Source organism: Mobula hypostoma, chromosome 16 (genome assembly GCF_963921235.1).
Source record: "Mobula hypostoma chromosome 16, sMobHyp1.1, whole genome shotgun sequence".
In the NCBI taxonomy this organism is placed as follows: Eukaryota; Metazoa; Chordata; class Chondrichthyes; order Myliobatiformes; family Myliobatidae; genus Mobula; species Mobula hypostoma.
In genome coordinates, this window is record NC_086112.1 from 47050119 (window position 1) to 47064200 (window position 14082).

Consider the following 14082-nt stretch of genomic DNA (forward strand, 5'->3'; position numbering starts at 1 on the left):
CAAGTCATTGATATGTTAGGTTGTGAGATTAACAGTCCATTTTATTGTACAAGAGGTCCACTTGATAACTTTGGACAACAATGATTTTGCTTCCCGAATAACTTTGGATGCATTTTATGACTTTTAGGCTGCTGACAAGACAATCACCATGAAATTTCCCTATCACGCACCTTTTTTTGCCTGCATGTTATTTTAATTTATAATTCATCAGAATAACTGATGCCAAGATTAAGAAAGGCATTCTTGTTGGCCCATAAATCAAACAGGTCATCAATGGCAGGCAATTCGAAGAACTTCAAGTGGGATTGGAGAAAAATCGTATGGAAGGCATTCAAGGATGTTGTTGAAAACTTTCTTGGCAACTACAGAGCACCAAGCCACATGCAGCTAGTTGACAACATGCTTCAAGCATACAAAACCATGAAGTACAACATGGCACTAAAGATTCATTTTCTGCATTCCCATTTAGACTTATTCCCTGCAAATCTTGGTGTTGTCAGGGACAAGCATGGTGAAAGGTTTCACCAGGATGTTGCGGTCATGGAGAAACAGTATCAGGGCAACTGGAATCCTTCAGTGCTGGCTGATTATTGTTGGACACAAACTAGAAACCTCAGAAATGGAGTACAAATAAAAATCATCAACAAGATGTTTTTAGCTTAGTTGAACTGTTGCAAGTCATCAGCAACTTTATGCAATTAAAAGCCTTGCATTCAATAAAAGTTAATTTCTTGTTTCTCCAAATTCCCATGTGATAGAAGTAGGTTGAAATCATGTTTGTGTTCAGCTTGAAGTTGTCTATTATAAACAAAAAAAAATTCCGAGGAAGCTACACTTTTGAAAAAAATTGTTGTCCAATGAGGTGGGGGGGGGGGTGGAAAAGGGGAAGAAGAGATAATGGCTAAAGTTGAAGGGGTCTTTGATTATGTTGGCTGAGAAAAGTAGATTGAGTCCTTGGAAGGAAGACTAGTTTTCATGCTGTGCTTACTTGTGACCACAACACTCTGTAGTTTCTTGCCATCGTTGGCAGAGCACTTGCCATACCAAGTCATGGTGCATTCGAGTAGGAAGCTTTCTATGGTGCATCTATAAAAATACAGATCGAAGGGGACATGCTGAATGTCTGTAGCTCCCTAGGGAAGTAGAGGCACTGTTGCACTTTCTTGGCCATGGCACCTATACGTTGGTAAAGAACAGGTGATTGGTGGTTTACTCTGAGGAACTTAAACCACTCAAACAGAAGTGCATTCAGCACCCCACTACCTAAAGTCAATGACTAGCTCTTTTGTTTAGCTAACATTGAGAGAAATGGTTGTTGTCATGACACCAAGCCTCTTGGCTCCATCTCCTTCCTGTACTCTGACTCATTGTTAAAACCAAAATTACTTCATTTCAATATCTCTCAAAATATAATAGCAATAATTACTCTGAAGTGAACTTAAAGAATAAGATTGAACATAAATCACATCATTGCGTGGAGGAAGGAACATCTCTGGATTTATAATACTCCTTCCATTTATGTTTAACTGAAATCAAATTCAGACTAATTTTATTCCTTAAAATAATAAGGAAATGAAATGCAGAAGTGATGGTACATCATTATGAACAAAAATACAGCTCACAGTCAAATATGATATAAAAATGCAGAAGATATTTAAGAGGTCAGGCAGCATCTGTAAAGCAAATACACCATCTTCCTCTGCTCCCCATTTAATTTGTTCGTTTGTCATCGAAAGTGTTGAGGTAATGATCAATGAATGGTTATTGGCCAATTAGCTTTGATGATGAGTAATTCAAAGGGCTAAGGTGGAGATCATTTGTGTCCTCCATGTTTGAGTAATGCTTCTCGCCCATTGTCACTAATGTTGCCTTCTCCTCTAATGCTTACCATCTACATTCTGACAAAGCAAATTCAGGATTAAAATAAAAATTGCAATTTAATCAGATAGGATTTTGTATCTTCTGGTGAAAAACAGCCAATATCTCACAAACATTTTCATACATTCAATATTTAATATCACTATTTGTGAATTTTAAAGTGAAATCCTTTATTCACCTATTTCTTCATCGTTGAAAATTCTTAACAAGTCAGCTCTGGACATGATAAATTCTTGCACAGGTGAAAGCAACTTTCCTGCTGAACATGCATATGCATGTACTTTCAATCAGTGTACGGTGGTTAGGAACAAAGATGCAAAAGATTTTTTTTCTTGCCAAAAAGCACAGAGAACATCTGTAATATTATAATTGCTGATCCTGATTACAACTGTCAACTGAACATCAAACAGAAATCAAACTTGGCACCTTAAGATCTAGTAGTCTCTGTAATTCATCAAATAAATTTTAACCGGAAAGTCCCAGGAGACAGATTTTAATAGATTCATTATATAATATGCATGATATTATTGCAGTTAGCAAGATAAGTTAGGTTTAAGCCAAACAACATTTCGGATCCAAAGACTAATAAACTTTCCTACTGATGTTGCTATTACTCCAACATCTATTAGACATTTCCAATTACGTTCAAAGCAGTTCTATGATCTCATTTTTGACCTTCACCAATGCATTTAAAATAGGAAATTAAAGGGTTAAATTTAGATAGCCCTCAAAAAACTGATACAGGGTTCACAATATATGGTTTTTCCACACCTGAAGCTTCTGATGCTACAGGACTGCTGCATGGAACAGAATGGCAGGAGACAGCAGCGCTTGAAGTTAACCCGCACTGCTGACCTGCCAATGTATAACCCAAAGGAAGAGATGTATTCTGCCTAAAGCACACTGGGGAAGTTGAAGCCCAAAGTCTGTGAATCTGCTGGAGGACAGAGGCAGCCTGTGCTGGGGTTGGAGGACTGTGTATGTGTGTCGGAAGAGAAGACCAGGGCTTGATTTGATGTTGTTGTTATGTTGCTTGTTGGGTTTTGTTTTGATCTGTTCTGTTTTGTCCTGCCGTGCACTGTGGACATGCAGGATTTCCCAGTGACTAACCATGTTAATTCCAATCCCCGTTCCCATATGTCAATCCATGACCTCCTCTACCACCATAATGAGGCTGCTCTCAGGTTGGAGGAGCAATACCTCATATTGTCAGGGTAGTAGGAGCAGAACTAAGCCATTGGACCCATTGAGTGTGACCTGCCATTCCATCATGCCTGATGATTAACCCTCTCAAATCCATTCTACTAGCTTGCCCTCATAACATTTGATGCCCTGACTAAACAAGAACCTACCAACCTCCGCTTTAAATATACTCAATGACTTGGTCTTGACAGCCATCCATGGCAACGATTTCCATTCACCGCCCTCTGGCTAAAGAAATTTCCCCTCTCCTCTGTTCTAAATAGACACCCTTCCATTCTGAGACTCTGCCCTCTGGTCCTAGCCTCCAACCTGATGGTATGAACATTGATTTCTCCAACTTACAGTAATTTTCTCCCCTCCCCTCTTCCTCAATTCTCTCTGGTGCCCCTCTTGCCTCTTCTGTTCTCTTCACCTGCCTATCATCCTCCCCCGGTGCCCCCCCTTCCCTTTCTCCCATGATCCACTCTCCTCCCCTATCAGATTCTTCCTTCTCCAGCCCTTTACCTTTTCCACCTATCACCTTCCAGCTTCTTACTTCATCTTCCCTCTCCCACCCACCTGGATACACCCGTCACCTTCTAGCTTGTACTCCTTCCTCTCCCCCAACCTTCTTAATCTGACTTCTTCCCCCTTCCTTTCCATTCCTGATGAAGGATCTCAGCCTGAAACATCGACTGTTTGTTCATTCCCATAGGTGCTGCCTGACTTGCTGAGTTCCTCCAGGTGTGTGTCTGCGTCTGCTCTGAATTTCCATCATTTGCAGAATCTCTTGCATTTATCGAGTACGCTATTTTCCATTCGATATAAATATGACAAATATTTAATTTTCCTTTTGTAAAGATTTACTTGTTTATGATATTTACCAATATCTTTTTATTTTTCATAGATTACAATGAACATATGCATATTTTATATTTCAGACAAAAAAAACATGAATTCCTGTAATCAAGTCTGAGCATGGAACACTACATTTTTGAAAAATTCAATGAAAATCAGCCCATCAGCTTGATCTTTTTACCTACCAACAAGCACAGGAATTTGTGGCAGATTAGATTGGGATCTATAAAGCTTCAATGATGGCAATAGCCTTTCTCAAAGTTTCACTAACACAGTAGTGAACTAACATAGATTATAGGAATGCAAATAATATTCCAGCTCTAAAAAAATACTGTTACAGAGCAGATGTTCCTTGTAGAATGCTGCTTCCAGCACTGATGTTGCAGAATCAAATCCACAATGTCATACTATATTGAACCCAACGTCAAGCACAATGTATTAAAATTATTTGCTCACAGTCACTTTCAGGACCTTGGGCATCAAAGAAAGTATCATTGCTTAGCCTGCTAAACAATTAACATAAAACAGGCATCTTAACTCTCAAGGTACTTTGTTTACCTTGTTTCCAATTGAAGAGCTCTGAAGAATCACATTCAGCGATCTTCAGCAGCTTATTTAGTGTGTACTCTCAAGCTTTGCCAATGTGGCTACTGCCTTTTTAGAACAGACTGTGTGAATTACATACTGATAGTGTCTTACAGCAGGTTAAACTTAGAGGGATTTTGCTTGAGAATGTGTAGAACATTCCAAAAACAAATCTGTCAAAATAAATTCAGCAATGCATAAGCATGACCAAGTTTAACAATTGGGGCATTAGTAAATAGCATTAATCTCAGAAACTGAATAAAGAGTTATGCCTTTGTGTTGATTAATTTGACAAAGAAAACAAACATTTTAACTAATGACACATACAAAGTGCATCCAGAAGCGTAAAGCAAAACAAAGATTAAAAGATGTCATCCCAGCAAAATGGCAATTTTTCCTGTATTGCACTATTCTTTCACACATTGTGCACATGTGCTAAACCTTGTCATGAATTTCTTTGGGAACATCTTTGAAAAATCTAGGTGACAGTATTCAAAGAGAACTTGATTCTTTAGAATATCAAACTTTCAAAAACGACATGACACTTCTGCAAAGAAGTAGGGAGCAATGAGGAACAGCAATACAGTTACTGCACTGAGTTAGTTGTGTAGTTTTTTTTGTTAGAGACATACAGAATCACATGAATAGTATGACCTTTAAAATGTGTGGTGCCCGATCTGCAAAAGCACTTCATCTCATATGTAATAAGCATCTCCCCATATATTAATTTCTAAAAAAAGTATATCTAACTTTGTTTCTTTTTATCAGGAATGTGAATTTTGGAGACATTCTTACCTTTACACCCTGAATAAGGCCATTCATTAAAAATGTATGCTTAGGAAAAGTTTCATGCAAAACCTGTCAAAGAAAGATGTAAAAATATTACATATAATGAAGTGAAAATACTAAGTAATAGCTGCATCTAAATAAAAACAGGTTTAACAATTGTCAATACTTCCACTATGAGCAAGTCAAAATTAAACAAGTTTCAAATGCTTTGTTTTAGCAAGAGCTACGTTTGTAGATTAATGAAAATCAACTACACTAAAACCTACATGTGCTATGCAAAGAATTTTTATGTACAACAGTTGATTCCAAGAAACTAAGGTATTAAACTCATTCACTTAACATTTTTCATATTTCTTATGATAGGGAAAGAGGCCACTCAGCCTATCAAACTGATGCCAGCTCTCACAGCAATTCCAACCCTCCATTTTCCTGAAATCTATTCTCTCTCAAATGCCTATCAATTCCACTCTGATTACATCAGTGGCAATTTATTGTAGCTAATTATCCAATTAATCAGTCTGTTCTGTGACGTAGGAGTAAATCAGCTGCAGGACTAAACACAGATTGCTGGGGCAGTGAACCACTCAGCTGTCAGTTTGGACTTTATTCACAGAGAGCATAAATACCTCAAATACTGACTAAACCAGGTCAGGCAACTCAAACTTTCTCTTGGGAATTCTGTAGTTCTCTACTCCGGGTTTCAACTGTATTTTTTCCCCTGTACCCAAAGGCTGCCACACAGAAAAGCAAGAAATTGTTTACAGCGTAAAAGGAAATGAATTCAAATAAGAGGGTGGAAAAGACCAAATTAAAAAAAGGCATTTAAGCCAGGGAAAGACAGAAGTATAATTGCAGATGTCTCAGAGAATCGTGAAAGATTTCAGACCAAGGAAAAAGAAATCAGTATCCTGGTTACAGGTTTCTCTCACCTGCAACTACTTCTTGCAAATTATTCAATTAAGTAGCTAAAACACCAATATACACTCAGTGACCACTTTACTGGGTACCTCCTGAACATCTGCTCATTAATGCAAATATCTAACCAGCCAACCATATGCCAGCAAATCAATACACAAGCATGTAGGCATGTTCAACAGGTTCAGTTGTTATTCAGACCAAATATCAGAAAGGGAAAGAAATATGATCCAAGTGACTTTGACTGTGGAATGATAATTGGTATCAGATGGGGTGGCTTGAGTATCTCCCGGGATTTTTTTTAAACGCACAGCAGTCTCTGAAGTTTACAGAGAATGGTGTGAAAAACAGAGAAAAAAAATCAAGTAAGCAATATTTCTGAGGGTGGAAACGCCTTGTTAATGACAGGGGTCAGAGAGTGGCCAGACTGGTTTAGGCTGACAGTAAGGCAACAGTAATTCAAATAACTATGTATTAGAACAGTGGTGTACAGTAGGGCACCTCTGAATGCACAACACATCAAACCTTGAAGTGGATGGGCTACAGCAGAAGGTACAGGTAAAGTGGCCAATGAGTGTATAATTTCTCTTCTCTCCACCCTTTCTCACTGCAATCCTGACACATCTATCTTGTGGACCCTCCACTTAGTAACCAATACTTATTCACTTATCTCATTACTATTTGTCGAACACTCTGAAATGCAAATTGACTGCAGTGGTTTTAGTTAGCTGAACAAACTAAGATACCCAATATATTACTCTAATACCTAGGGACAATAACCATTAACCAGGATAACTTAAATACTCTAGCTTACTGAATTATGCTACCGTAAGCAGTTTTTAATTCATTCTTTGCAAATGGTATAGCACACTCCACTATCCATAAGAACCCCTTTGCACTTTATTTCTCTCTATTACAAAACAGGCTTTTTTTTCTAAATTATGGCAATCATAAATGGTAGCAATGCACATCTTAAGTAATCAAAGTATTATCTTTGGCAAAGGAAAGCTTCCTCTGCGCCATATGTTAATGTGGATTCAGAAGGTCCTTGCTGACAAGAAAAAAAATTGATCAGAAGTGTTTAATTTAAGCAGCTAAAGACTTTTTCCTCTATCTGTAAATGTCTTTTGTATAAAAGTAACTCCAAAAAGTTTTAGTGAAAAAAAAGGCACATCACTGTACTGACAATTCATTTGCTTCACATGAAGTCTTACTTCAGCAGAAGTAGTAAATACTGTCAATTTGTATTGATTATCAAGAAAACTCTGGATTTATTTTGGTTAAAATTAAATTGTGGAATGGAAAATGATCAAATGAAACATCACCGCCTGCTCACTTTGTAAAAACTGATTTGCTGTGAACCACTTTCCATTTGACATTATCACTGTACGTTCTATAATGTTTCCATCCTGAAGCAGTTAACAACAGCAAAACCAGATTCAAATCATTTAACGTCAACATTGGCTGTGTTTATTTTCCCCAAGCTGGGCAGAACTACATACAGTAATGTGAAATAACCGTTCAATATTTTTCAGTTGTTTCAGGAATAGAGGCTGCCCTGGAAATTAATCAAGCTACTGTGCCGGTTGAATAATATTACAAGATACTAACGTTATTATTGAAATTAAGAACAGTAACGTGCTTTAAAGCACTTTTACTTACGATTTCCTCCCCCCAAAACAACATATAGTGTCTTGATTAGGCAAATAAAACCTTGTTTTGTGTGTAAAAGTAGCACAAAACAAAAATAATCAGTATCAGCCAACTTACACACCACGACTCTCCAAACCCTGTAACCCAAACCATCCAGATGGAAAAGTACAGGAGACACTTTGTTTATACCAAACATCACTTTCTCCTCCAGGCTGACAATGTACCAAATGATATTCATCTTGCTGTGCCTTTCACTCAAGCTTCAGTCACGCAAGGTAGATGGAAGGGCAAGGTAGACAGAACCAGTTAATTTAAAATTATATATTAATAAAGGCATTAACTTACATTTATGTTAATGTAGATTAACTGGCAACCTTTTCTAAATACTAATATCTAGAAACTGGGACAACTCTTTTTCCCTTATTTGGGGGGGTGGGAGAGAGCGAGAGAGAGCCTGTGATACGTTGAATTACTGGGTGAACGAGCAGTCTTTGGGGTACTGCAAGTCTGTGTCTTTATTAATGCTTTGCTGTGCGCTTGAGTACTGGGTGGGGGGCACCGATGCTTTTATGCTGGTGGGGGAGGACAGCGTTCGTTGCTTTGCTGCTGCTTATACGTGGGGGGGGGCGCTTTGGGGTTCTAATATTTAACTGTCATTCATTCTTTGGGACACTCCCCTGGTTTTGTAGATGTTTGCGAAGATGTTTGTATACATTTCTCTGACATTAAATGTACCTATTGACCTATACTTCAAAGTACAATTTGAACAAGGCTTCTAAACTATGCAACTACAACTACAAGGTAGCATAGTGGTTAGCACAACACTTTACAGTACCAGCGACCCAGGTTCAGCTCCCCCCGCCACCTGAGAGGAGTGTGCAAGTTCTCTCCGTGACCACGTGGATTTCCTTCAGGTGCTCCGGTTTCTTCTCACAGTCCAAATACGTACCAGCTGGTAGGCTAATCGCACATTGTAAATTGACATACGATTAAGCTCGGATTAAATCGGGGAATTGCTGGGCAGCATGGCTCAAAGGGCTATAGAAGGGCCTACTCTGCCACTGTATCTCAATCATTAAAAACACTTTATTACTATTTTAAATACATATTAATATTTTAAAAAAACATGCGTAGGCTCTACATACCTCCTCCACACTGAATAGGACTGTGTGTAGCTTGAAAATGAATACTAAACGTTACTAGTGTTTGTTGGTACATTGGCAACTTTCTGGAGAAAATGATAGGCAGTAATACAGAACACAAAGTTTGATTTCCAAAGAGTGACAGCCTCGAGATCTGGAACCTTGCTGCATTCAAAAGTGATCACATTTTTCACCACATGCTCATAATCTCAAAAAATAATTCAGGAACTTCATGCTTGGTCAGTTCAGTAAAAGTATACTTCTGCTTGAAGATTTAATTGCAGGAAAGTACCGTGAAACACACTGTACTTACTGTTAGCATTGGAGTAGTTAACAGTCCCCAGGCAAAGAATTCTAAAAAGATGACAACTACTGCATGATAAACACTAGGCCGCCCAATTCCATGTTGCTGAAAAAAAAGAAATGAAACAATTTATTACAGGAACAAAAAATTATAAAATTGTGCTGTGCACCCAAATATTCTGCACCAAGTTTAGTAACAAAACATTCAATGCAAAATAGCATATGTAGATATTTCCTACAATGGATAAATTCTTATTTTGTAAAAATCATATTTTTTAAATCAGATGTTAAATGGAGAGGGCATATCTTTAATGTACTATACGTCTGAATATACTCTCAGTAGCTACTTTAATGTACATGAGTAGAACCAGGTGTGGTCTTGTGGTGCTGTAGCCTATCCATTTCAAAGTGTGATGTGTTGTGTATTCAGATATGCTCTCTACACGCTGTTACATTGTGTGTTTATTTGAGTTACTGTCGACTTCCTGGCAGAGCTTGAACCAGTCTAGCCTACCTCCTCTGACTTTCTCATTAACAAGGCATTTTCGCCCACAGAACTGCCACTCACAATATTCAAAGTAAATTTATTATCAAAGTACATATACATCACCATATACTACCCTAAGATTTATTTTCTTCTGAGCATGCAAATTAGAAAGAAGCAATTGAATCAATGAAAAACTGCACGCAACAGGGATGAACAAACAACCAATGTACAAAAGACAAACTGCACAAATAGCAAAATAAATAAGCAGGCAATAAATGAGAACACAAGTTGTACAGCCCTTAAGAGTGAGTCCAGATTGTGGAATCAGTTCAGTGTGGGGGTGATTGAAGTTATTTCTCCTTTGATTCAAAAGCCTGATGGTTGAGGGGTATTAACTGCTGGTGTGGGAAAGGATACTTTTTTTGTTTTTCGCATCATTCTCTGAACTCTAGAGGCTATTGTGCGTTTTCTTAAAAATCGCACGAGATCAGCTGTTTCTGAGATACGCAAACCACTCTGCCTGGCGCCCAACAATCATTCCACGGTCAAAGTCACTTAAATCACGTTTCTAAAACGCAAACACGAGGAAATCTGCAGATGCTGGAAATTCAAGCAAACACACAAAAAAATGCTTGTGAACACAGCATCTATAGGAAGAGGTACAGTCCACGTTTCGGGCCAAGACCCTTCATCAGGACTAACTGAAAGAGCTAATAAGAGATTTGAAAGTGGGAGGGGGAGGGGGAGATCCGAAATGATAGGAGGAGAAAAAATTCTCCTATCATTTCGGATCTCTCCCTCCCACTTTCAAATCTCTTACTACCTCTTCTTTCAATTAGTCCTGCCGAAGGGTCTCGGCCCGAAACGTCGACTGTACCTCTTCCTATAGATGCTGCCTGGCCTGCTGCGTTCACCAGCATTTTTTGTGTGTGTTGCTTAAATCACATTTCTTCCTCATTCTGATGTTTGGTCAGAACAATAACTGAACCTCTTGACCATGTCTGCATGCTTCTATGCATTGAGTTGCTGTCACATGATTGGCTGATTAGATATTGCATTAACTAATAAAGTAGCCACTGAGTATATACTTGCAACATAATTCATAATTTCTTAAACCATGCAATTAGCTTGGATAATGTCTATTATGCTAATGATTCTCATTGAAATTTATGGGTTTTCACTTCCGATATCTCTGGAATACTGTATCCTCCTAGCTTCACATACACCATGCTCAAAATTCAAATCCTTATCCTCTTGGCACCTAAATTTGAACCAAGACAGCTCCCTCCTAACACACATTTTAGCCCCACTCACAACACGCTGGAGGAACTCAACAGGTTGGACAGCATCCGTGGAAACGATCAGTCAACGTTTCGGGCTGGAACCCTTTGTCAGGACTGAAGAGGGAAGGGGCAGAGGCCCTATAACGAAGGTGTGGGGAGGGTGGGAAGGAGAAGGCTGGTAGGTTCCAGGTAAAAAACCAGTAAGGGGAAAGATAAAGGGGTGGGGGAAGAGGAAGCAGGGAGATGATAGGCAGGAAAGGTGAAGAAGGAATAGGGAAAAACACAATGGGTAGTAGGAGGCGGAACCATGAGGGAGGTGATATGCAGCTGGGGGAGGGGGCAGAGTGAAATAGGGATAGGGGAAGGGAGGGGGAGGGAATTACCAGAAGTTGGAGAATTCTATGTTCATACCAAGGGGCTGGAGACTACTTAGACGGTATATGAGGTGTTGCTCCTCCAACCTGAGTTTAGCCTCATTATGGCAGTAGAGGAGGCCATGTATGGACATATCCGAATGGGAATGGAAAGCAGAGTTGAAGTGGGTAGCTACCGGGAGATCCTATCTGTTGTGGCGGACGGAGCGGAGGTGCTTGACGAAGCGGTCCCCCAATCTGCGTCAGGTATCACCGATGTAGAGGAGGTCGCACCGGGAGCACTGGATGTAATAGATGACCCCAACAGACTTTTAATCTGAGGGTCCAGGGTTCAAGACACTGTCCAGGTGCTGACTTCTCGTCGGTTTATACCATTCAGGGCCCTAAACAGTCCTTCCAGATGAGGCAACACTTCACTTGTGAGTCTGTTGGGGTCATCTATTGCATCCGGATATGTCCACACATGACCTCCTCTACTGCCATAATGAGGCTAAACTGAGGTTGGAGGAGCAACACCTCATATACCATCTAGGTAGTCTCCAGCCCCTTGGTATGAACATAGAATTCTCCAACTTCCGGTAATTCCCTCCCTCTCCCTTCCCCTATTCCTATTTCACTCTGCCCCCTCCCCCAGCTGCATATCACCTCCCTCATGGTTCCGCCTCCTACTACCCATTGTGTTTTCCCCTATTCATCCTTCACCTTTCCTACCTATCATCTCCCTGCTTCCTCTCCCCCATCCCTTTATCTTTCCCCTCACTGGTTTTTCACCTGGAACCTACCAGCCTTCTCCTTCCCACCCTCCCCCCACCTTCTTTATAGGGCCTCTGCCCCTTCCCTCTTCAGTCCTGACGAAGGGTTCTGGCCCAAAACATTGACTGATCGTTTCCACGGATGCTGCCCGACCTGCTGAGTTCCTCCAGCGTGTTGTGAGTGTTGCTTTGACCCCAGCATCTGCAGAGTATTTTGTGTTTACACGTTTTAGCCCCATCCCCAACTGTATTGTTTTTCGCTCTCTTATCTTATCTTCGGCTGTTATTGCCAATGCGACTAATTTGTCTACTTTATTGCTTTCCTTTCATTGTCAGTCTCCGAAGGACAACACCTGACTTTTTTAACACTGATAGTTCTTGCTTTTCCTTCTCATGCCCTTCAAAGTAGTACCCTTAATTTTCTTTTCTTCTTAGGAACATGCTATTCCTACAATGACATTTTTAATAGGCAGAGCAGGTTTCCACTAATGCTGATGACACAAAGTTTTATCCCTTCACAATATCTCTTGACTACATAACTATCTTTACAAAGTCCAGCTTTATAACTCAATTTGGGAATGAACCTAATTCCATCCAATTTAACAGCTGTTTGCATGATATTGTCCCTTCTCTTATTGGTTTTCAATCTGAAAACAAAATTAAACTAATATATTGAAGACACAAGCAATCTCATAACTGTTCAAGATGCAGCATCTTGAATTTAGTAATTTACTTTATTATCAATTTCTTAATTTACTACACTCAATTATCAATAAAAAGAAAAATACCCTGCTTCTTAAGAGCAACAATGAGCTTGGCGTCACCTGCACTTCCAATGATGCCCTTGCGGATGTTATCCAGTGTGTTCAGCAATCAGTTTCTTTGGACTATGCAGTTTTATTGAACACTCAGTTTCAGTAATGAACATGGGTGATAAACAGTAAAATTCTTCACCTAAAGTATATTCTGTGCCTTTTTACTCCCCCTCCACCGAACACTTTCCAGGCAATGCTCAACTTAGCTGAGTATTTATCAATAGGAGCAACAAGCTTTTGTCCCCAAAGTAAGATTAATAGTATTTCACCCTGGGTTAGTTTGGCCAAGATCCACATGTCTGTATCTGAGGTCTCCCAACTGTATGTATATCGCTATACTCGTGTATAGAAAACAAGCATTTGGAAGACTGGTGGGATTGCTTTGCCAGCTGCCACAGGCACCTTCCATATGGGAATTCAAATTCATGGCCACAGGTCTAACTTGAAAATTTTCTTTTGATTTGGGAACAGATCTCAGGAATGGAATCCTGTTGCAATCTGGAGAAGACCTATATCTCCATCTTTGATAGATCCATCTTGCTCCTGGACAAGACATGTTCAGGGATAGTGATACTTTGAAATAATACATTCAAAGTTTGCATTTATAGACAATGCAACATAGAATTAAAATATTTTCCTGTACTATTTTTGCAAAATTAATTTTGTTGTATACAGTATTTAATATATCAGTAATATTGTAAATATATTTTTGATTGGCATTCTTTGATGTTTATATAATGTATTGTGGTTTATATGTAAAAGTATGTAAACAGCATATGTCATAATGTCACTACTTACATGACTTGCTTAAAGTAAACATGAAGTTAGATACATTATTCCCGACTCTTGCTTTTATTTCGGTTCACTTTTACGTGTTTTGGAGTTACAAAACATAACAGTTGTCATCGGGGAGCACACATAGTGGTACAACCAGCAGAGCTACTGCTTCACAGCTTTGGCACCCTGGCCTCAATGCGGACCTCTGTTGTTGGCTGTACCAAGTTAGTTCGCTCACTGTGTGACCACATGGGTTAATCACAGTTGGCCTTGTTTCACCACTCATCCC

At 39.3% G+C, this 14082-nt stretch overlaps 1 protein-coding gene across 9 annotated transcripts in view; it reads right to left on the reverse strand.

Moving 5' to 3' along the window:
* Positions 1-14082, reverse strand: part of LOC134357380 (hippocampus abundant transcript-like protein 1) — a 153251-nt gene that overhangs the window by 40636 nt on the left and 98533 nt on the right. For all 9 annotated transcript variants that reach the window (XM_063068888.1, XM_063068884.1, XM_063068883.1 and 6 more), the window contains 2 exons: positions 9316-9411; positions 5299-5361 (listed from right to left, as the gene is read on the reverse strand). In XM_063068888.1, the coding sequence (XP_062924958.1) occupies positions 5299-5361; positions 9316-9324 (72 nt within the window). In that variant the 5' untranslated portion in view covers positions 9325-9411. The remainder of the gene's footprint in view (positions 1-5298; positions 5362-9315; positions 9412-14082) is intronic.